This window comes from Alligator mississippiensis, chromosome 3 (assembly GCF_030867095.1).
Source record: "Alligator mississippiensis isolate rAllMis1 chromosome 3, rAllMis1, whole genome shotgun sequence".
Lineage (NCBI taxonomy): Eukaryota > Metazoa > Chordata > Crocodylia > Alligatoridae > Alligator > Alligator mississippiensis.
Window position 1 is genome coordinate 154,116,234 of NC_081826.1, and position 24,724 is coordinate 154,140,957.

General features: G+C 46.5%; 1 protein-coding gene across 6 annotated transcripts in view; it reads left to right on the forward strand.

The window, feature by feature from the left end:
• PIGG (phosphatidylinositol glycan anchor biosynthesis class G) overlaps nucleotides 1-24,724 on the forward strand; it is a 292,922-nt gene that overhangs the window by 184,679 nt on the left and 83,519 nt on the right. For 4 of the 6 annotated variants that reach the window (XM_059724554.1, XM_006266679.4, XM_019490732.2 and 1 more), the window contains one exon: nucleotides 21,260-23,675. The exons of the other annotated variants lie outside the window; for them this stretch is intronic. In XM_059724554.1, coding sequence (XP_059580537.1) covers nucleotides 21,260-21,485 — 226 coding nt within the window. In that variant the 3' untranslated portion in view covers nucleotides 21,486-23,675. Of the gene's footprint in view, nucleotides 1-21,259; nucleotides 23,676-24,724 lie in introns of those variants that run through there. 6 annotated transcript variants of the gene reach the window in all.

A 24,724-nucleotide genomic window follows, 5' to 3' on the forward strand; every position in this document is an offset into this window, starting at 1 on the left:
TCTCAGATAGATGCCAGTTGCCTGGAGTGCCTGACAGCCAGGTTGAGTGAGTTGCTGTACTCATGGTGATGATATTTGTTACCTCCTTCCTGGTCCAGGTACTGCTATTCTTCTTTATGACACTGAGCTCAGACTGAGGAGCCGTAGTGGAGCAAGGATGGATTTGGTATATAGGAGTATAGAGGTCCTGGATTGGTGCGATGAGTCCTGGAGTTTCTCAGTGGTTGGTGGTGTTCAGTGCGTAAAGATTCTGATGCTGATCTGGGGTGCGTGGTGAGTAAGAAATGGCTGGCAAGTCACCATGCAGGGCCTTTAATATGTCAGGGCAGCCATCTGGGGGCCTGACACCTCTGGGCAGTAGAGTTCTGTAGTTAGGGCCAGAGCAGTTGGCCAAAATTCAAGAAGGGCCAGGATTGGGGTGAGAGAAATATACTGTGGGATGCCTGGATGACCAACTGATCCACCAGCCCCATGAGAATATCATAGAATGAACATCTGTAGGACACATGAATGAACAATAATGTAGGACACAGCAGTAGTACCTTTATCCTGTGAATCCTTTTGGGGAGTTGCCTCACAACAAGCAGCAAGCACATTGGAACACTTATACTTTGTCCTATAATAAAGCCTTCCTATAACAAGGGTGATATGTGTTTGTAGCCTTGTGTTAGCAAGTCACATCATATAGATTGGGTCAGCTCACGCTGCTGCTGCTTTAATACCTAGAAGTTTAACCTGGAAAGCTCAAATTCTGGGGTACAAAATTTCAACCTTTAAGGGTATACAGGCTTGCCAACTGTGCCCAGTTAAAGCACTGCTGGTCAGTGTAATGGCTAGTTCTTGTAGAGCTATAGATTCACCATGTGCCAGGTTTCTTGTTTTTCGTCTTTAAATAAACTTTAGGTCATCCTCTGAATTATGCTCAAGATAGGCTGACTGCTTGATTAGTTTGTCTATGGAGTTTTTTATTAAGATATCATTCATTGTTACCTTGGTCTTCCTTCTCCACACTGTACCGGAAAGCCATTTCTTGGAGTATATAACTTTGCTTGAAACCTCTGTTCACAGCTGATGAACAGCTATACCCTGAGAAGGCAAGAGTAATTCTGACAAAGCTCTTTACTTTGAATGTGCCTGAAAGCTAAATACAGAGCTTGTGTTGGAGTAGGGAGAGAGGGACTAGTTGATCAGAAGCACAAATCAGAAGCCAGGCATAGGAGTGGATCCAGCAGGAGTCTAGAGGTAAGGGCAGCTAGGGGCATTGGGAGTCTGCAGTGGAGATGAGGATGCCCTGCCTCCCACAATACCAAGCTCCAGCATCCGGCTCCCCTACTTCTCCTCTCTGCTGTTTGCAGTGGGAGCCCCAGCAGGAATCAACAGGGATCTGTGGTGGTGGTGGTACAAGGCTCCCACAGCAAGGATTCCAGCTGCAAATACCCAGAACTTTTTCTCTTTCCAGTGGAGAGATAGAAGTGATTGGGGTTGAAGGACCTGACACCAGGGCTTGGGGGAAAGGTGGTAGCCAGACCATGATTGGAACCCAGTAGCTGAACAGCCAGTAGGCCATTATCCAGCCTCCCATATGAACATTCAGTTCTTTCCCTCCACCTCCTGTGGAGGTAGAGGCGGCAGAACAGAGCACTGTGGGGTTCGGGAGGACCTATGTCCCTGTCCAAACATAAAGCGTGAAATGCACCAAAACAGTACTTCATTTCAAGAGGTACTTGTAACAGCAACCAAGAGGATCCCAAGTCAGGTGATGAGCAGGGATCCTGGTTTTCCCTGATTAAAAAAAAAAATCATAAATTCTCTGATAAAACCCCCAGAATTTGTAATTAAAATGAAAGCCCCACCCTCCCAGCCCTGCTGGTGCCCCTCATCCCCCCCCCTGCGCACAGTCCCCCCAGCCCTGTTCATGTCCCTCCCCCTCACAGCCCCACCCACCAGCAATGCTCATGCCCCTCACTCCCTCCCCCCACAGACCTCTGGCCCTGCTTGTACCCCTCACACCCCCTTACAGCCCCCCCCCCCCCGGCCTGCTGGTGTCCCCTGTCCCACACTGTTAGCCCCTGCCCCCCCAGCTGCCAGGACTACAGAGCCAGGGACCTGGGTCTACAGCCCCCTGTCCCCGGCAGGAGGTGACAGCTGCTGCAGCGGAGCAGAGCATGGCGCCCGGCTTCCCCTACTTCCTGCTGCCTGCCTGCTGTGGGCTTGGGTAGGGGAAATCCAGCCCCCCGCAGCTGCATACACTCCTGGGAGGCAAGGGGGACCCGTGCCCCCCAGAACTGTGCGCAGGGTAAGGGCTGTGCACTGCCCACTGCGGGGTCAGGTTTGGGCTCCTGCCCTCCCCTGTGGCCTCTGCAGCCCAGTGGGTGCAACCCACTGGCTGTGAAGGGCAGCAGGGCGAGAGCCCAAGTCCACGGCGGGCAGCCCACCCCTGCCCCCACCTTGCACACAGATCTGCATTCCCCAGGTCCCACCTGCCCCCGGGAATGCACGTTGCAGTGGGGAGCCAATCCTACCCCTCTACTTCCTGAACAAGCCACCTGTAGCCCTTTCCCACTCCCCGCCAGGGCCCTACAGCCGTGCATTGCAGCTCCAGGCCCCAAATGCCACGCACCACCTGGCTGGGCAGCAGCCCCAGCCCTGCCCAACTCACTATAGGGCAGGGGTGGGCAAAATACAGCCTGTGGGCTGAGTCCAGCCTGCCAGGCCATTCTATCTGGTCCGCGGGGCCCCTAAAAAAATTTGGAAAATTAATATTTTTCTGCCCTTGGTTCCTGTCATTTTTGGACCCAGGGAAGCCCAGCAGGCTCCAACAACACCCCCCAGCTGGAAGCACCACCCCCCAGCCAGAAGTACCTGGCTGCCCAGCACGGGAAGCTCAGGTAAGTGGGGGGGGGGGACCCTGGGCAAGGAAGGAGCGCAGGGGGGAGCGGCCCCTCCCCACCCATGTCCGGTGCCCTGCTCTGCAGCTGTTTGCAGCCCACGTGAGGCTGCCTGTGCCCGCTCTGGACAGCCCCATGCAGGCTGCGAGCGCCTGCAGTGTGGGGCACTGGGCGTGGGGCAGTGGAGGGTCCTCTTCCCCTCTGCGCTCAGCTTTTCCCTGGACTCCTTCTCTACGCGAAGAAAAGTGGCCTCTCGCCCGCCCCATGCCTGGCATCCCGCTGTTGCAGGTGCTCGCAGCCTGCACAGGGCTGTCTGGAGCAGGCAGAGGCTCCCCCCTCCCTGCTGGTGCAGCCCAGCTCAGCTCCACAGACCCGTGGCAGCCTGTGCCCTGCTTTGGGCCCCACCAATGCTGGCCCTGGGACATTGGTCCCAAGATGGTGTCCAGGGGGCAGGGCACTTGTCAAGGGGCAGGGCTACCCATGCGGCCCTCTACAGCTTGCCAAAACTGGGTAAGCGACCCTCCGCTCAAAATAATTGCCTGCCCCTGCTATAGGGTCCTCAGTCCCCTCCCCTGCCTTGCCATTGTGGGAGCTGATCTCCAGGCTGCCTGGTGGTCATATGCATATGTACATGTACATGGTTCCCCCTGCCTGACCTCTCTCCTCCTGATCCCTCCTCACCCCCTGCAGGCTGGAACTCTGCCAGCCTGCAGAGAGCTCGTTGCAAAACTGCAAAATTCGCAGGTTTCTCCACTATACTGGAGGAAAATGCAGATTTCTCATTTAAGGGGGAAATCTGTGTTTTACTCCATTTTTCCGTGGGAAATGAAAAACCCAGATCCCTGGTGATGAGGAGGAGTCAGGAGTTAGGTAAGGCTGCAGAGAGGCAAAGGGGGCAGTCTGACATTTGCAAAGCTGGAGGAAGGAGCTTATTATTGGGAGCATGAAGAAGCATTGCAGGGAACTGGAGACTAGCTGTGGCTGTGCTAGCTGAAGGAGCTCCCTGTGCTGAGTGGAGAAGCAATACAGAAGACTAGAGGAACTACGACTAGGCCTAGGAGGGCCCAGGCTGTGAGTAGCCAGCAGAACTGAGTAGAAGCCTAGGGAAAGCTGAAATGCACCCCAGCTGCACTTGACTCTGTTTAGGTTTTGCTTTATGCTACTGTTTAGGCGGTAAGGTGCAGATGTGGCTGAAGGGGAAGAAAGGAGGCCACTGTAGACACTCTTTAATTTTGGGCTAAGATTATTGTTGAATTGTTGGGCTGCCAGAGGCCCTAGGAATTATGACCAGGATATCAAAGCCTGATAGATGGTGCAGGCCAGGGCATCCAGTCTGAGCAGTAGATCCCATTACAGTACTATTTTGGAGCATTTCAGACATTTAAAAAAGATTTCAAAGGTCTTGTACAAGTTCCAGTTGGTCCTTTGAAATTTTACAAAGGTGTTTGAAGCTTTTTAATTGTTAGGTCTTTTCATGTCCTGTTAAGTATGTTACTCATGCCATTGCTTCCTTTTTCCATTAGCATTATTTTTACATGTTAGGCTGGTCAGTCTGAATTTAATTAAAGCATCCAAGAAAACCAACTATTTTAACTCTCTTAATTTTGTGCAAGACATCCTTGGTCTTCAGATGCAGTTTTTCCATCACCTTTTTAAGATGATATAGAATAGTCAACCTGGGTACCTGATACACAGAATAGTCATTCATTCAAAAATGGTCTGGGGGAAGCCTACAGCCACATCTTAAACAGAACATAACACTTTAAGTTCCCTTTTACTGCCTTTATGCATAATGATGATGTGAATTGCTTAAGGCTTATTTCTAGTAAAATTCTTTAGAAATGCTAAGTGGCTTTTGGAAGAAAATTGATTGATGCTGCAGTGTGAAATAGTTACAGTTTGTGTTTGGTTTGTTGATAATTTTATACCTTAGCAGCTTAAATTCTAGGGCTTAGACTCTCAGCTGGAGTAAATCTGCATAACTGTATTGATTTTATTGGAGTTTCCCAGATTTACATTAGCTGAAGATTTAGTCCATTGGGAGCATTTACAAAATTAATATGAAAACCATTTATAGGGTTTGTTTGAAGCAGTGGTAAAACCGTGTTTTTCAATTGGTACATGTTGAAGACCAAAGATTATTAAATAAATCATGTGTATGTAAGTGGTTCAAGTCTAGTCAGTCCTGAGGCCGCTCTGAACTTTGGGGCACCTTAGGTGCTATAACAAGCCACCTCCGCTCCACCCTGTGTTTGTCTAGCTTTGCACATGCTGTCAGTTGAAGCCCCACACAGTCCTTGATATTGGTTCCCCAGCTCTTTTTGGGTTTACCTCTTTTTCTGTTTCCCTGCACAGAGCCCTGCGTTATGGTGTTGGCAAGGGTGTTTGGCCTTCTCGTAATGTGTCCAAACCATTGCAGCTTCTTTCATCACAAAACCTCCAACAATGGTTCATAGGTTCCAATTTCTTGATTGATTTGCTGTTTGACACTCATTGGTGTAGTGTTCAGTTTGGTGTTCAGTGCATTTCAAATGCCTCAATTCTGTTCTCTAACTTCTTATTAAGCATCTTTGCCTCACAGCCATAAAGCATCGTAGAGATGACCACAGCATGCAGAAGATGTAACTTTATCTTCAGTATAATATTGCTGCTTTTCCAGATTTTCTTTAGCTTTCTTAATTGGCCGATGGCAATGGATATTCTGGTCTTAATTTCCTTTTCAGATGTTACGTCTTCTGTGATGGTGACTTCCAGATACTTAAAACATGTTACTTTTTCTGGTCTGACATTGCCGATCTTTACATCAGCCTTGCTGTCAGTGATCTTGGAGGTTGTCATCACTTTGCTTTTCTCAGTGCTTATTTCCTTTCTGTAGCTCTTTGCAGTTTTGTCTAGCATTTCTGTAAGTTCTTGAAGCTCTTCAGATGCCCCTGCTATCAGATCAATGTCATCAGCAAAGTGCGTGTTGTTGATCTTCCGCCCTCCAACTGATACAATTCCTGTGAAATTCTCTAAGGCATCTGACATGATTTGTTTGAGGACAAGGTTGAAAAGGCATAGTGAACGCAGGCAACGGTGGCACGTTCCTACTGAAGTGCAAACCATTCAACAATGTTGTTGTCGTTTAGCACTCCACTACTTGCATTGCTGGAAAGCTTTCCTGTTAGTGTTATCAAGGATCTGCTAATGTTATGCTTCTTTATCGTGAGCCAGAGTACTTTGTGCCACACCAAGTCCCAGGAAATATGAACTTTCATTTCTACCCAGGAGAACTTTTTGTTTCTCTGATGCCTGATGAAGGGTGTTTGTGCCTGAAAGCTTGCAATTAAAGAATTTTTTTTGCAAAAATCTTGTTGGTCTAATAAAATATATCACCTCTGTCCACAAGCCCTGATTGCTTTTTCCTCTAGACCAATATGGCTACAACCTGGATACCTGACACCCTATCAAAAGCTTTCTTGAAGTTGATTAAGTTATGGTGAGGTTCTGTTTGGTCATCATCACGGTACTTTTCATAAAGTACTTGGATGTTGAAGATTTGTTCTGTGGTATTTCTCCCCACTTTGAACCCAGCTTGCTCTTCTGCCAGCCTGGTCTCTACTCGAGGCTTGAGTCTATTCAGTATTATTCTTAAAAGTACTTGGCTTGGATGGCTGATCAAACCGGTGGTGCAGTAGTTTGTGCATTAGTGGAGATTCTCCTTTTTTGGAAGGGGAATGACGACTGGCTTTGTCCACTGGACTGGCCAAGTTTATTCCCTCCATATCATGTTGCAAACCCAGGGGCAGGCAAAGTCCAGCCTGTGACAGACTCGATTTTCCAGCAGCCCCTGCCCGCATCACTGCAACTGGTTTCCATGGAGACCCCAGCAGCAGCAGTGCTGTGACACCATGGGGCCAGGGTTTCCATGGAAACTGGCATCAGCAGCACTGGCAGGGCGTGTGGCAGGGCAGGGAGCTGCTTTGGGGCTGGGATCTTGTGGCAGTGACAGCATGGTCCAAAGCCGGGGCAGAACTTTGATCTGCTGCCCGCATGTTCTGGAAAGGGGAATACAAGCAGTGGATTGTAGCTCTGCCCCATCTCTGGACCACGCTGTCACCACTGTGAGATCCCAGCCCTGGCCCTGGATCAACTCCCTGCCCAGCTGCACCCTTCCAACACTACACCAATGAAGGAATCAAAGAATTTTACAGCAAACTCAAAGAAACAATAGCTCCGACATCAAAGAAAGACATTCTGGTCATACCAGGTGAGTGGAATGTGAAAGTTAATACTGGTGCCCATAGAGAATGGCACAATACATGCCATAAGTTAACTACGCACTGCATGAAAAATACTTTTTTGTTAGTTCTAAACCTGCCACCTACTAATTTCTGTGGATGCCCCCTAGTGGTAGTATTCTGGGATTTGGTGAATAACAATTCCGAATTCACTTTGTCTACACCCTTCATGATTTTGTAGACCTCTATCATAACCCTTTCAGCCTTTTCCTTTCCAAACTGAAGAGTCCTAGCCTTTTTTAGTCTCTCTTGGTATGGCAACTGCTCCATGCCTCAGATCATTTTGGTTGCCCATCTCTGTACATTTTCTAACTCTGTTACATCCTTTTTGAGACGCGGGGACCATAATTGCACAGCATGGATTTGTGTAATGGCACAATGATGTTCTCCATTTTGTTTTCAGTTCCCTTCTTTATAATGCCCACTACCTAATGTAAATCTCACCAGGCAGTGCCATGTAGAGTTCCTTTCAGAAGCCACCTTGAACAGTGCTTTGTTTTGCAGTGCCAGATTCAGTGAATGAAGGAAGGAGAGAGATCAGTGGATGAATGAAAGAGAGACCTGACTTCATGACTGACTTCCTTCAGTGAATGAAGGAAGGAGAGACCCGACTTCATGGAGCCTCTCCTGTGTGGCCCTGGAGCATGCACTAGGGGTCGGTTGTGGGGACGGCTCCTGCTTTCGTGACATGGGGTCATGTCCTCCACAAGGGTTACCCCAGTAGTCTCCTGCCATGTCTTGGGTGTTACGTTCAGTAGAAGGGTTCCCTTCTGTCATGGGGAACACACTGGGCATTGTCACTAGTGGGCATTCCTGGGGCTGCACCTCCCCTACACCCCAGCCATGCAGCGGCCTACTGGGACTGCCAAACGGTGGATAATTTGGTTTCGCCTTGATGTGATATCCCACTCTCTCTGTCTGCCGCTTGGGCCCCCTGGTGTTTGCAACAGTCTTTACTCCTGCCAGCCAGGTTTGCCTGGGGCGGTATGATGGCCTTAAGGATGGACCTAGATTCTCTGCGTTGGTGGTCTCCTGAGCGGCCCTGGCCTGCTCAGCCCTCAGCGTCTGCCCTACAGTCTCCTCTTGGGCCCCAGGGCTTCAAGGTAAAAAAGGAAAAAGGAACCAAAATTCTAGGGAGGGGCCTTGGCCCACTCCCCACTCACGCGCTCTGCTTTGGTTGGCTTTGCCGTCTCTTAGCGTCCTCCTCCTGGCTGACTCCCTCATTGTCCAGGGTGGTGTAGCCCTGTAACTTAGGCCTTGAACCCTCCTGCGGAGTCCCACTCTGGTCCCTCCTTGCAGGTGTCCAGGGTCTCTGCTTGGCCCGGGTGGGGCGATCCCGCAGCTACCTCCTTGCTGCATCCCCTCTGCTGCTTTCCTGTCACCGGCTTTTATTCCTGCCGGCTGGCGCTCTGGGATCACGTCATCGGGGTGCATTGGCCCCAGCCACAGAGAAAAGCAGCTGACGAAGTGTGCATCTGCTCCGCCCCGTTGTGGCTTATCCGGCCCAACTGTGCCTGGAGGAAGTGAGTTTGTCCTGTCCTCAGGGCTTTTCTTTTTGTCACCGCAGTGGGTAGTCTCTGCCGCGACCCACGCCTGGAGAGGGGTCTCCTATCCCTTTCTTATCATCTCCCTGGGACAGTCTGAAAACCAGGTGATATTTGCACCCATCACTTAGGGTTTCAAAACAGGGCCCTGCCCTTGTGTCACTTTACCTATGGCAGAGACCAGTGGGGACAGATACAGGTTCAAATTTTTATTCTTTAACAATAAATTCTTCAGCCAGCCTGCCCTGGCAGTACTGAAAATGGGCAAGGCTATTCATGCCCTCTCTTACATCAAAATCCCAGGACTCCAGGGCCATTTAAAATCTATCAAAACCTGCATTGTCTCAAAGTAAATCATGGATGACAGTCCAATATTGTCTCCTTAATGAGAAACTCCTGGCCTGTAAGGTGGATGTGGGCTTTCCCAGTGATCCAGGCCCTTTGGCTTGGAAAAGGTCTGATGCCTGAGGGTTAGGAAAATGGTGGCTGCCCTAAAATCACTGGATCTTCCAGATTTTCCAGTCTGGGAGAATGGACTACCATGCAACTTTCTATCCTGCTGAAAACGGTATTGGATGCCCGTGCTGCCAGGGTGTGCTGCCGAAAGTTGTGATTCATAGATGTAGGGTCAGAAGTGACCTTGTAGATCTTCTAGTCCGACCCCCTACCCTGGGCAGGAGAGAAAACTGGGCTCAAATGACCCCAGCTAGGTAAATGTCAAGCCTCCTCTTAAAGACCCCCAGGGTAGGAGCCAGGACCACTTCCCTTGGAAGTTGGTTCCAGATCCTAGCTGCCCTGAGTGTGAAGTAATGCCTTCTACCATCCAGCCTGAACCTACCCTCAAACAACTTACGGCTGTTATTCCTTGTTACTCCGGGAGGTGCTCGGGGGAACAGGGTCTCTCCCATTCCCCACTGGTCCCCCCTAGTAGTTTATAGACAGCCGCCAGGTCCCCTCTCAGCCTTCTCTTGCGAAGGCTGAACAGGTTAAGGCCCTGTAGCCTCTCCTCGTGTGGTCTGCCCTGCTGTCCCCAGATCATGCAAGTGGCCCTCCTTTGGACCCTCTCAATGCTGTCCACATCCCTCCTGAAGTGCGACGCCCAGAACTGGACGCAGTACTCCAGCTGTGGCCTGACCAGTGTCTCATAGAGGGGTAGGATCACCTCCTTGGCTCTGCTCGTGATGCACCTGTGGATGCACAACAAGGTACGGTTAGCCCTACTGACCGTGTCCTTGCATTGTCGGCCCATGTTCATCTTGAAGTCAGTAACGACTCCAAGATCTCTTTCTGGCACCATGCTTTCAAGAAGGGAGTTCCCCAGCCTATAGGTATGCTGCTGGTTCCTACTGCCTAAGTGCAGTACCCTGCACTTGTCAGTATTGAATCCCATCCTGCAAAACAAATACAATAAGGCAGGGGTTGTCAATCCCGGATATTCGTCATAGAGGGGGTACTTGGGTAGGCCCTAGGGGGTATTTGTGGGCTGGCAGAGATGGAGCAGGCAGGGCTGGCACAGGAGACGCCCGGCTGGCTGGACATGGGGTGGGGGGGGAGGAGTTTGCACGCGGTGGCAGCCACCACCACCCACCACCCCGTGCTGCCGCCACTCCACATCTGGCTGTGCGCCACCCCCTCGCCCAGCACTCCCCAACCGTCGGGGATACACTTATTAAAATGTTTGAAAACCCCAGCAATAGGGCAAACAAAATATTTGTTGCCTCACGGGCTGCATCATGACTTACCACGTAAGTTAATAGACTAGCTTCAGCTGCACTTTAGACCAGGAAAAGACCTATGAGGTTTATCCATTTATTTCCCTGTCAATACAGGATCATTCATTAAAGTTCTTCAACAGTTATAAAAACAATTCAGGAAGAGAATGCAGGTAGAAATCACATACCTGTTGTTTAGTTTAGGGACCAACAACTTTTTCAAGCTGCTGGACCAGAACAACCTAGCCCCAGTCTGGCACATGTCAGGTGGCTTCCATGGTGCATCAGTGGGGGTGGGGCTTTCTCTGCATTGCCACCAGAGCCGTGCAGCTGGGATCTGTGCTTTTGCCATTGCTGCTTCTCCCAGCCCCCCTGCTCCCCAGCTGCAGTGCAAGTGCAGCTTCTGACTGAAGGAGCTGTGCCAGGGTCAGGTAGCTGGAAGCTGCTTCCAATGCTCTTGCTGCGTTCTGCTCCACTCCCCACCAATACTCAGCCTGGCCCCAGGTCAGTTCCTTACCACCTAGAAGCTGTGCTTGCACCACAGCCTTGTGGAAGTGGGGGAAGGGGAAGGCAGGGGTGGGGAGAAGTAGCAGCTGGGTGTGGACACCATCCAGAAGTGGAGCTGCACCCAGGCTGGGCTGGGTAGTGATGGGGGTGGGGAGAAGCAGCCACATCATGGAAGCAACTTCCAGCTGCCCATCCCAGTCCCAGTGCAGGGATGAGCTCAGGTACAAACAAAGCCCTGTGGCTCCCTGCAGGTTGGATCTAGTGGCCCTATGGGCCAGATCCAACCCACAGCCTGTATGTTACTAACCCCCAGTTTAGATGCATTCAGTAGCATTTCTCAGTCTTGAATTGATCACTGAGATGCATACAGGTTTCCCTCACTTTATGCAGGTTCTGTATGTGTGAATTTACTCTTATGCAATGATCCTTTTATACGAAAAATTCGTTATATGCAAAGTAAATTCAGTCTTATAGGATTGGTTTGGTGGAAGCCCACAGTCAAGTGTTTGTGTGGTGCATTGTGGGAGTGAAGCACACCAAAATATAGTCTCCTGTGAGGATATATGCTCCTTGGTCGTTGTCTGTGACACGTTTCTGTAGTTGCCATCCCCGCAGTGCCTGTGCTTATGTGTACTGTCTGCTGTTGGTGATTACCGAAATTGTCTTGTAAAAGTGGTAGAAATGGGTCTGGGGGTCAGTGCAATCAAGGTCTTGGAACATATCCCTATTTGTTACATTGTAAAGTGGGTTCCCTTTATATGAATTTGAGTTATGTGCCATTTTCCAGGAACACATGTATGGCATAAAGCAAGGGAAACCTGTACTGATGTCAATGTCATATGGCCTCCAGGGAGTTGAAGATGTCAAAACTTTTTTACACAGGTGTGCTGAGGCACTGCAGGGACTGATCTTTTTTAATCCAGTCCTTTGTTACTCTCCATAGGATGGACTACCAGTATGCTTTCCTCTCTCTAGCAAATTCAATTCTAATTGCCTCTGGTCACAAGCATCGCTATAAGATCTTGCAGGCAATATGTTGCTTGTGTGCCATGGGTTGGGGGCCATGTTCTACAAAAACATTTCTAGTATCAGGAGTGCTTTTTTCTTTATTTTAAGAAATGAAATGTGAACAGAGGCCTTCAAATGTTGGCTATAAATAGGAGATGCACCTTTTACAGGAAATGAGTGGTTTTATTTCACATTTTTGGCAACATAACTTTTTCATTTTGCAGCTTCTCCTTTCCCTGTTCTGCTGTGTAACCTATTTTCAGAGCAAGTTGAAGAGGCGAGCATTACAGGGTGACAGAACATTAACTATTAAGATCTGGGAACTCAAGGAAGTAGAAAATCCATTAATAGTACAAGTTCTTGGCCATGTTTCCCCATATATCATTAAATATTAAATTAATAAGGAAGCCCTTTCTTTAAAACCCATACCTGAGGTGAACTTATACAGTGCTTTTGGAGTCAGATCAGGGAATTTTCAGAAGTATTGTTTTTTTGCTGTACCAGAGTCTTTTGAGCATTGCTTTTTTTTCTCTAGATCTAGCTGTCCTCAGCATACATTTTGACAAAATAAAGTTCTGATTTGCATTGCTACTCATGCTGCATTTTGAAATCTTAGTAGTGTCACAGAAGTTAACCTATAAGATGAGTTTCACATTATAGAAGTTGATTCCACCTTTTATTCCTGCCTTACACTGAAATGCAAATTAATAGAAAATTGGTTAATAGAAAAGGGCAAGCTGGCAGACAGGCCGGCAGACCCACGAGCTTGAAGTTGCAATGTTATTTTCATCTCCCTATTTCTGCACACTTCTCTTACCTCCCTAGGAAAGGACTTAGTTGTTGCTAAGGCAGTTTAATAGAGTGCAAGTTTTACAGATATTCATTACATTAGGCTATTCTGTGGCTTCCAGGCTGTTCAGCTTGATACTTTAAAACCAACTTGTGTAGTATATAGAGTAGGGCAAGGATAGCTCTCCAGCCTGGATCCTATATCTGATGAACTAGTCTGTCAGATCAAAAAATGGTGCACAGTATTTCCTTTGCTGAATAGTGGATGGGGCGTGCCAAGAAAATAGCTTCTAATGTAGGGATCAGCAACCCCTGGCACACGTGCCAGAGCACGGCATGCAAGGCCATTTCTCTTGGCATGCCATGGCGGATCTGGGCTCTGGGCAGCAGCTGCCAGTCACAGAGCCTGGGCTGCTCCCAGCAGGCAGCTGGGAAGCTGCAAGCCTTGCTGCAAGCTGCCCGGGCTCTGTGACCTGAAGCACTTACCCAGAGCCTGGGCTGGCTGCAGGGGCAGCACCAGCCTCTTCTTAGTGGGAGGCTCAGGGAGGCTAAGGGCTGCACTATGGGCGGGAGCAGGCAGGCTGATCTGCATGGGGTGGGTGGGTGGCAGTGCTGGAGGGATGGCTGTGGGGGGGCTAAGACAGATTTTGGGGCAGCCATAGCCCTCCCGGACCTTCTAGTGCCACCCCTGTGCACTGGGCCCCAGATCCCCAGCTGGGCTTTGTGCCAATAGTAGCTGTGCATCCTTTGGGTGGACAGCGGGGGAGAGGCATGAGGCAGTGCGATACCGGGACCCTCCCCCACCATCCACTCTGAGGCACGCATGCAGTTGCTGCCAGTGTGGAGCTGGTGCCGACTCTCTGTGGCGACTGTAACACACACCTTCAGGCGCAAGCCTAGGGAAGGGCTTGGGCAGTGCATTCACGCAGGCCTCCAGATGGACAGTGGTGATGGGTCTGGGCTTGCACTGCCCCAGCCCCTCCATATGCCCCAAAGCACATGTTGCAGTTGCCGCCAGCGTGGAGCTGGTGCTGGGGCTATGGAGGGCTGGCATCAGCTCCATGCTGGTGGCAACTGCATGCGCACCTCAGAGAAGATGGTGGGGGAGGGACCCTGGGTTGCATTGCATCATGCCTCTTCCCCACCATCCACCCAAGTGTTGAGTGCAGCTGCCGATGGCACAAAGCCTAGCTGGAGCTCTGGAGCCTGATGCACAGGGGTGGCACTATGGCTTCTCCAAAATTCACCTTAGGCCTCTCCCCCCCCCCGGCCACCCCTCTAGTACCGCGTGGCCATGGCTGCCTCCCCCGCTCCAAGCCCAGCCCTCCCACCCGGGAGCACCTCACCTTTGTGGGCTCGGTGGGCTGCACTGCAGCCTGCGAGCTAGCTTACCCGGGAAGGACGGGCTGCGGCAGACCTGGGACATCGTGCAGTCAGACTTTGTCTTGCAGCCTGGCTGCGTGCGTGCGTGCGTGCACGCGTGTGTGTGCATGCGTGTGTCTGGTTCGGTGTGTGTGGTTGCCTGGTGCTGTTTGTGTGTGCGCATGTGTCCGATTCTGTGTATTTCTGTCTGCATGCGTGTGTCTGGTTCTGTGTGCGCATGTGTACACTTGTGTCTGCTTCTGGGGGGGGGTGTGCGCGCGTCTAGGTCTCTCTTCTCTCTCCTTTTTCTCTTTTCTTTCTCGTCTTTTTTTCTCTTTCTCTTTTTTTCCTCTTCCATCACAACATGCTTAATAAAAAAAGAATATACAACAAAGGTAGTATATCAAGTTTTATTTATTGTCACCAGGTTTAGAATGTTTAGAAAATCTGGCATTTACTGTAAAAAAAACCAAAAAGCAACAAAACCCCCCCAAAAACAGCATTTATGATTATTAACTATATTAATATGAAGTGCATCCTGCCATGTACCCCTGCTTCAGTTTTGTTTTTCTGACATGCCAGCACTCCAGTACCTTACAAGTAGACATTGCGGGTTTTTTGTCATTCTGGCCAAAAATATTGCCTACCTCTGTTCTAATGACTGATTAAATTCTTAACAGCCTTACCTAAGGACGAGCTGGACTTAGTATTTAAATACCCAAAATATATTTCACTACACTTAAACTGTTATCTCACCACCTACACATTGTGATTTTTGTCATTTTGTAAGAGCTGGGTCTTCCTACATTTAAGTGGGTGATATCTAAGGAAATTCCATCTACTATGTGGAGATATTCATGTCTTAGTAGGTAGTTCTTCAAACCATTATCAGATCAGTAACCATGCATTTTCATATTAGCATCATGTTGCTGAAAGTAGGGTTTTAGAAAGAAGATATTAAAACCATTCTAATTACCTGGACTCACTGAACATTCCAAAGGCGTTTCAGCAAGAAGAGGGAAATATCTGGTCCAAAATCTATTTAAGATTAAAGATTTAAGATTCTACTTTCTGAAGTCCCTTAACAGTTTCATTTGACTAAGATAAATCTTATTTCACTCCTGGAATTGTAATGTAATGCCACTGAGTGCTATGAATTAGTATGAGATTTCATCCTACAAGTGGATGCGTTTCAGTTAGGAGTGAGTGACTGCAACTTTTACATTGTTATGAGCTCCTTTTGAAATAAAGGAAATGTGCAAATAGGAGGCATTAGGGTACAATAATAGTTCTGCACTTTGTGTATTTACAGTTTAACTAGCATTTTGTTTGTTTCTGGACTTAATATAAAAAGGTGTTGGAAAACATCTTTATTTAGAGGCGAAGAATTGTATTTGTGCTTCAGTTATGTAACAGTGTACAAAAAATCAATGTCTGGCTAGTTTTTTAGTGAAAATAACTGAAAACTCCAAATCCATTAAAGCTACTTTTTAATTAATTTTTTTCTAATCAGCGTAGTTGTTATTTTTAGTCATTGCATCCAATTTATCCGAGATTGGAAAAACTTCCCCATAGTGTGCTATATCAAATATACTGACTAGCAAATACAGGCAGTGGAAAATTAAATGCTGGGATTTTCAAAGGCCTGAAAGAGTTAGTTAGGTTGGTACACAGTTTCCATAGACTCCTAACTCCATTAGATTCCTTTGAAAACCCAACCAAATTCTTTCAACTGTTAAACTGTCAGAAATGTTCATCTATAAAACTATAAATATCTTATACCCAATCATATTAATTAATTCTTAAACTGTTTATTCTAAAGTGTAACTGTAAAAAAACCCCAAACCCCCGATTCAGCAGATCTTTCCTTTTGTGCATCTAGACTCATCTCAAGTGAGAGAAAGAATTTTCTCTTCTTTATTTTACTCCTATTGGCATTAACACAGCTAAGCTTATGTGCACTTCAGTTTGTTTGTTCTGGGTCTCAACAAAATCACTTAAAATTACTCCTATGTGAAGACAATCGGAATGAAAGCATACCAGTAAATTTTCCTGCAGAATCCTTAATAGTTATGATCCTGACTATGACCGTAAACTGCATCTGACTGGAGGGCCTGGTGGCAATGTGGTGGGGCTACTTTTGGAAAGGTAGCTTCTGTAAAATACCACATTTTTGCAACCTCCAGAGTAAGGTGAGTATAGGGCACTTCAAAATCCAAGCCCCCAGTGCCTTATGGGTACTCCTTAGATTCATAGATTCATAGATGTTAGGGTCGAAAGGGACCTCAATAGATGATCGAGTCCGACCCCCTGCATAGGCAGGAAAGAGTGCTGGGTCTAGATAACCCCAGCTAGATGCTTATCTAACCTCCTCTTGAAGACCCCCAGGGTAGGGGAGAGCACCACCTCCCTTGGGAGCCCGTTCCAGACCTTGGCCACTCTAACTGTGAAGAAGTTCTTCCTAATGTCCAATCTAAATCTGCTCTCTGCTAGCTTGTGGCCATTATTTCTTGTAACCCCCGGGGGCGCCTTGGTGAATAAACACTCACCAATTCCCTTCTGTGCCCCCGTGATGAACTTATAGGCAGCCACAAGGTCGCCTCTCCACCTTCTCTTGCGGAGGCTGAAAAGGTCCACGTTCTCTAGTCTCTCCTCGTAGGGCTTGGTCTGCAGGCCCTTAACCATACGAGTGGCCCTTCTCTGGACCCTCTCCAGGTTATCCGCATCCCTCTTGATGTGTGGTGCCCAGAATTGCACGCAGTACTCCAACTGCTGTCTGACCAGCGCCCGATAGCGGGGAAGTATCACCTCCTTGGATCTGTTCGTCATGCATCTGCTGATGCACGATAAAGTGCCATTGGCTTTTCTGATGGCTTCGTCACACTGCCGGCTCATGTTCATCTTGGAGTCCACTAGGACTCCAAGATCCCTTTCCACTTCCGTGCCACCCAGCAGGTCATTCCCTAGGCTGTAGGTGTGCTGGACATTTTTCCTCCCTAGGTGCAGCACTTTGCATTTCTCCTTGTTGAACTGCATTCTGTTGTTTTCTGCCCACTTGTCCAACCTGTCCAGGTCTGCTTGCAGCTGTTCCCTGCCCTCCGGCGTGTCCACTTCTCCCCATAGCTTTGTGTCATCTGCAAACTTGGACAGAGTACATTTCACTCCCTTGTCCAAGTCGCTGATGAAGACATTAAAGAGTATCAGTCCCAGGACCGAGCCCTGTGGGACCCCACTGCCCACACCCTTCCAGGTCGAAACTGACCCATCCACCACAACTCTCTGGGTGCGACCCTCCAGCCAATTCGCCACCCACCGGACTGTGTAGTCATCCAAGTCACAGCCACTTAACTTGTTCACCAGTATGGGGTGGGATACTGTATCGAAGGCCTTCCTCAAGTCTAAGTATACGACATCCACCCCTCTTCCTGTGTCCGGGCATTTCGTAACCTGGTCATAAAAAGAGACTAGATTAGTCAGGCATGATCTGCCTGCTACGAACCCGTGCTGGTTTCCCCTCAGCATAATTTGTCCTGCTGGGCTCTCGCAAATGTGAGCCTTGATAATTTTTTCAAAGATTTTGCCGAGGATGGAGGTGAGACTGACTGGCCTATAGTTGCCCGGGTCCTCCTTCCTCCCCTTCTTGAAGATGGGGACCACATTGGCCCTTTTCCAGTCCTCCGGGACTTTGCCCGTGCGCCACGAGCGTTCAGATATTCCCGCCAGTGGCTCTGCAATGATGTCGGTCCTTGGTTGGAGAAAAACTAAGAGACATCACCCTGACAGAATCGCATCCTCACTGAGGCATTAGGCAGTCAGCAGCAGTTCTTATCTGTTTCTCTCTGGCAGAAGCTGCAACCATCAAGGCACTGAATGTATGGAATCAGTCTGGCCTTTGGATTTTGTCTCAGTGGTTTAAAGGGGAATGGTAGGTCTTGGGCAGCCTCCACTCCTCCACATTCTTGCCGAGGCGCACACATCAAAGGTCTTTGTGTGTTGGTTGCAGGACTCCCTACAAGCTGATTCATCAGGCAACTGACTAGACCACTTTCACATACACCGTGATCCTGAGGATCAACACTTGCCTATTTTGTATGCAGGAATGGAAAATCCAATCTTGCTTTGAGATTGCAGATGAATTTTTTGTCTCAGCAGTAGGAAAAATCTGTTTGTAAATGAAGGATATCGGTGCTAGGGCCATTGGGAACTAGGCATGTGTCATTTTTAGTCAGTCTAGATCACAGATGGCCAACCCATGACAAACATGCTGGCGCAGGCAGCTGCTTTGTGCGGCATGCAAGCACTGGGTGTCCAGTAAAAGGAGGTGCCAGAATAAAGGCAAAGAATGAAGCATTCCATGGAGAAGAGTCTAAGACTGCTGCTGCAGGAGGACATGTCAGTGCTATTAGCCAGGTTAACCCTAACCTTTAATCATGCAAGTGCTGCAACACTGGACGCTTTGAAAAGCATCCAGCGCTGCGACGCTTGCAATTTTATAAGCGGCAAAAATGTGTGTCAGCACAGAGAAAATGGTGGCAGCGCGCTTTTGAACTAAAACACATTGGAGGTTCCGATGTTCAAAAGCACACTGCCACCGTTTTCTGCATGCTGACACACATCTTGCTACTTATAGAACTGCATGCAGTGCAGCGCAGTTCGCCTCAGCTCATGTGCGGAGCAGACTCAATTAATCAAGTCTGCTCCGAAGTGGCAGATCTCTGGTGTGTCATGGGACAGAAAAGTGTGAGTATAACTGCCCTTAGAAACTAACCCATTCAGAGAAGCATGACTTTTCAGAGGCAACAGTTTATTTCAGGGCTGTCCATCTTGCAGCCCATGGACCAAATGTACCCCCTGGGTGGTTAACCTGAGGACCTCAGGTTCCTGGTCCAGGTGTCACTCACATGTCACTGGAACTGATGCCACTTCCACCAGGGTCTACAGACTTCTCTTTCCTCCTCCAGCTTCCATTGCCTGTCCTTGCACCTAGGGCAGAGCAGCATGGCATGGCCTGCAGGGCTGAGCAAGCCTACAGCCAGGGGTTTTGAGGGGACCCAGGTACCTCATGTGGTATGGGAGTTCTGGCACAATGCAGCTTGGAGGAAGGGGGCATACAGCATGACAGGGGAGGGCATATAGCTTATGATGCATTGTTGTGGGGGCACACAGTGTAGCAGGGGAGGACCCACATGGCACAGTGTGCAGCCTAGAGGGCACATTGGAGGCATACTTGTGGCCCTCAGCTACTCAGAAGTTGGACAGATCTGTCTTACTTCATCAGATGAACTGGCAGAAAGGGAAAGGGAACTGGCAGAAAGAACAGAAAGAAGGGAAAGGTACAAGGGCAGAGGAAGCTGACAAGGGAGAGGAGCATCTCTTAGCAGACCTGCCTTCTGCCTGTTATAAATACAAATGTAGATTTTATTTACTTATCAATATACAGAGGTACCCAGTCATTTTAGGTCACTTCCTGTTTAGAACAACATTGAAATTAATTTGGTTAAAATTGAACGGAACATCATTCTCTGTCCACTCTCAATATTAATGTGTAAAAACCATAATCTGGGTTCCTTTTCATAGGTTTCTTGATTACCAACAAAATAAAATATCTTTATGGAGAAAAGCAATGGTTCTTATATTTTCTGCCAGTCATATGGTTTTGTTCTATCTGCCTGTCTGACCAGGCAGGTGTCCAGAGTTGCAGTAACTGAGAGATGTCTGCAAGGACTGAGCCAGGCAGATGGTAATGGTTTACAAGAGATGTACGGGGGGGAGTTCCAATGCAGCCATAGTATCATGGCTATAGTGTGGGCACCCCTGTGAATAATAAAAGCAGTACAGACCATAGTGCCTTCTGTTCCACACTACTTTATTTGGATTTTGCTCCAACTCCTGTCACCCATTATAATACCAGGATTTGATGCATTTGACTGTAGCAAGCAAGTATAGGGAAGAAATTTCTTGTGATGCACTGGGCCCAACAAGGGGAGGTAAAAGTGCCTCCGGAACATCCAGCTGAGCTCTTTCTTATAGTAACTTAGGATCCTGCTAACCAAGAAGTGCATGGGAGAGGGAAAGGTGTTCAAGTGAAAGTTTAGGTTGGGGTTAGGAAATTGCAAATAGTTCAGGGTTACAAGTGAGTGCATAGTATCCTGAGGCCTAGGTATAATGGCCTTTAAACAAACTGGTGTACATGGCTGTGCCCTGTGTATTATACAAAGTGACTTGTTTACAGTTAGTTTTGACATGGATCTAATAGATTTCTCATCCAAATGTGGAAGAATAATATTGTTCAGGAGGCCACATGTCCTACATATGCCAGTTAACTTTTCTAATGTTGTAATTTTTATATTGGCTCATAAATATCATTGCTTGCCTGGCAGCCATACACTTATGACAATGCCAAGTTTTGTGCCCTGCCAAGTTATCCTTTACAAATGTTAGGCAGAACTTATTAAGACTTAAATAATCCTTTTCTTTTCTGTACCTTCCAGTCAGTTGTAGAAGAGGTACTGGGAGAAGTTATTGTCACTTATAAAATGTTCTGCAAAACACTGGACCAGTGCCTTTGAAGATGAGTTGTGCTACAAAGTTGTCTATATATTGCCAGCACTGCTCTTCTAAAGAGTCTTGAAGTACCTAGAAAATATATTTTAAGTAGAGGTCTGAGTATCTGTCTAGGTAGCTAGATGGCTTCTATCACCATAGTGTCATGCTGATTTGGTGTTGTGATTAACTGCTGTAATGGCAGGAGCCTCAGAAATACGTGGTGTGCAGAACAGATGAGGGGTAACGGATATATAAAGGCAATAAAATAAAGCTGTATTAATTATGCTGTTGTTATTGAATTATTAGTTTTCTCAAATAAGATGGTGAACAAGTAAAAGGTGCCTCTACAGTGAAATGGTTTAGATCAGCGGTTCCCAATCTGTGGTACGTGTACCACGAGTGCTACGCAGACAACCTGTTAGTGGTACACGTTAACAGATTTATTATAATTACTTTATATGGCAAAAATTTGCTGGCGGTACTTAAGGTTGTATCATTTTAAATTGGTGGTGCACAATCTGTCAGAGTTTGGGAACTGCTGGTGTAGATGAAACATAAGAAGTTAAGAAGTAATGCCTGTTTGATCAGAATGCACAAAAGCTAATGCTTGCTTTTATTAACAGGCATTCGGCAGCGATGGGTCATGGCTGTTTCTGCTACGCTCTGATACATTCTATTCCAGTTGCAGTCTACATAATTTTGGTAACAGGTCTACGTTACCACCTATTCATATGGAGTGTTTTCTCACCCAAGCTACTTTATGAAGGAATGCATGTGTTCATTACAGCTGCTATTTGTGTGTTCTTCACAGCCATGGATCAAAAACAGTCTCAGAAAATCCAAGACTGAAAGTGAATGTACTATACAGAACTGTGTCATCATGGTACCCAGGGAGTTACTGGAATAGGTAGAATGAAAATGATGGAATATCCTGAAATTCAGAGCCATTTTTATTATTATTAACCTCCATCATATATGCTGTAAAGGATTTACATTATTTAAAAAGAGTTTGCATTTCAAAAGGTTGACCTGGAATAGATCCACTTTTTCCCATTATTTGTTACAACTCCCTTATTCTGTACTGGCCATTCTGGAATTGATGAATATGCATAGTTATAATATTGCTCATCCGTGTCAATTTCTCAGTGAGCAGAAAGTTCAGTTTTTAGCATCTTGTTGGATGAGGCTTCAGATATTAAGAACTATTTAACTAATTCAATTTTATAGTATATTATTTGACGGTCTTCATAATTAAAGGCCTCATCCTACTGAAGTTACTGGGAGATGTATCAAACCTTAAATGAAAATACAGTCTTCCTTCAATATGTGAAAAATGCACTTATCACATGTAGATTTCTTTGGATATTCTTACACTGTTTTTTTTGTCTGTAATTTCATACACTGGTATTTTAACTAGGAAATGTTAAAGGCAAGTTATTAACAAAACATTCCCAAAAAGCCATTTACCAACAGGCATAACACCATTTTGAAGTAATCTCATAAATTTTTAGTTATAGCAATAAGTTGTAGGTGTTTATAAATTGAAGAACATATATTTTCTTGTAGAGTAAAATAAATAATGGTCAAGGAACTGTGGCTTGGTGTTAGCTGTTTATCAAACTAACAGTTCTTTGACAGGTTTATATAACAAAGCAACTCACATATTTTTATTTTGAAGTGCTTAATGTGGAAGGTATGGATAAAAATGATATAAAAATAATATATGATGGCCAACCTTTGTCAATGGAGTCCTTGATAGCTGAAGCTTGACAAATCACTGTGATATTAAATATTTTATGTAAACAGATTTGTATAGAGATATAGCCCAATGCCTATCAAGCTTCTAAAAGTGAGGAATTGTTCTGAAATGCTGTACATTTTTACATAAACTTTATAGTAACTATAATTTGTACTATCACAGTTTTTTCCTTAGAATAAATCATCTCAAGACAATTCATAATGACTTGGTGAAGCTTATAAAGTCTTATTTCCTTAACTGTGATATCTCTTTTTCCACAGCATGTGTTCTACCTCCCATCAAAATCGTGTAAGGCTTATGCATAGTAATTGAATGTACTTTTTTTAGCAATTTGCTTTAGTGAGTGAAATATCTATTCCATTTCTTAGATGAGTGCTATAATTAAGTCTGAGGTACTTCTCGATTTCTTTCTCCTGCCTTTTGGGCAACAAATCAGAAACACTAAGGGCTAGCAAAGTAATGAATCTTCTATGAAGCCTCAATGATTAGCTCTCAAGTGTGGTGTTTCTTGTTGCTAAGTATGTATAAATGTTAAATCCGATTGGTTGTTGCACTGAACATTTTTACATGTTTTTCACACGGTCACAGAAATGTGAGAGCCTTCAGCAGTGAAAGAGCTAATGAACTCAAGGACAAGGATACTTTATTGAGATATGTCATATTCCCTTTATCTTAAAATCATGCAATATGCCCTCAAGGATTATGACATAACAAATACACATCTCTGTCATTTTCCATGGTGCTGTCAAGAAAACAAATACATTGTTAAATATTCTATATATAAATCATTCTTTTAATATTTTCTTAATTTCTGTTTTGGTCTATGTAACAACATAAGCACAGTCAGTATCTCAGCTAAATGTATTAGAGGTGTACTGAAGAATGAACAAATGATGAATTTCATCTCCTCTTGCACTGCATCTGTCTGAAAGTAAATGCTTTTGAGACCTCTAAGTCATTACTGAAGCTGATGGCCCATTTGTTAGGATTGCTAATGACCTTTTTCATCTAATCTCTCAGAAAGTAAGTTACAGAAAGATACCCCTTCATTTTGGTACGTGCACTTCCATTACCAATAAGAGACAGCAAACCTATCTTTAATCACTATAATGTGTATTGTCTGAATGGGCAATCTCAGTATTCTGGACTTCATATCATTGGTGTTCAGTTGGAGACGCTGCATGAGAGAGTAATGGCTCTTGAATGTCATTAGCAGTGACGTGTTAATCTTTGGAAAATTAAATATTGGTCCTTTTAAAAAATAAAATGCTTTAACTATTTATTATGTGTGGAATATTGGAAATATTTTTGTATTTGTGAAAGTGTCTCATACATGCATTCCTTTTATGCTCAGTATTTTTCTGGTTACCTGTTGTCTGGCAGCAGCATGGGCGTTATTGCCATCTTCTGTGTTTGCTTTCTTGATAAATTCCAGAACTGTCCTTTATTTGAATACAGAATATAATTATAGGAGAGTAGATCCTAGTGGGTGGTGGCAGGCATACTAGCAACACAAGGATATACGGAGAGTGCAAGAGGGGAAGCTCTCTCTGGGGTAGAGCAAATCGATCCCAACCCCTCCACTGTGGCAATGATTGGTTGAAATTGTATGGGTTCTTATGTAGAGGAGGTCAGAATAAATAATTTGGGCGGGGGGGGGAAACAGGGCTACTGTCCTTGTTCTGCACATCTTGGCAATTTTGTCTCCTTTCTGTTGGAGACTCTTCCTTTGGTATTCTGGGGAAGATGGAGGAAGATGAAGCTTCAGCATGCCTGCTCAGTTTGGGGGCTGATTAGTCAACCTTAGCTTGCAACACATCATTTGGGCTACAGTATGCTGCTATAGCACCTAGCCACTAGGTGGCAGGGAAGCTGGTTTATACTGAAAAAACAATTAGGCCAGGGAAGAGATTGACCAGGGGAGTTGGCACAGGACCAGTACATAACTGCTCTTCACTGGAGTGGAGCAACTTCTGTACCAGAGTAAGCTGTGTGTCACATATCTCCTCCTCATTTATTAAGGAGTAAAGTCAGTTTACTCTACAGTAAATATGGGTTGTGTTCCCACCCTCGCTCTTCCCAGGTTAATATTCTTACACAATATTGGTTACCTCACAGAACAAAAGGAAAGAGTTGCCTTCAGGGGCCTTCCTTGTAAAGCATCTGCAGGCTAGACCAGATGATCGAAACCAGTGGGGACCAACTTTTTGGCAGGTGTGTTGCAAATTAGCCACATGCCCTCCCCTGCTGCTCTGCTTTCTGCTTCTTTCCCTCTGCTCCTTGCCCTGTCCGCTGCTATGCTGCCTGTCCCCTTCCCAGTCCGCCGTGT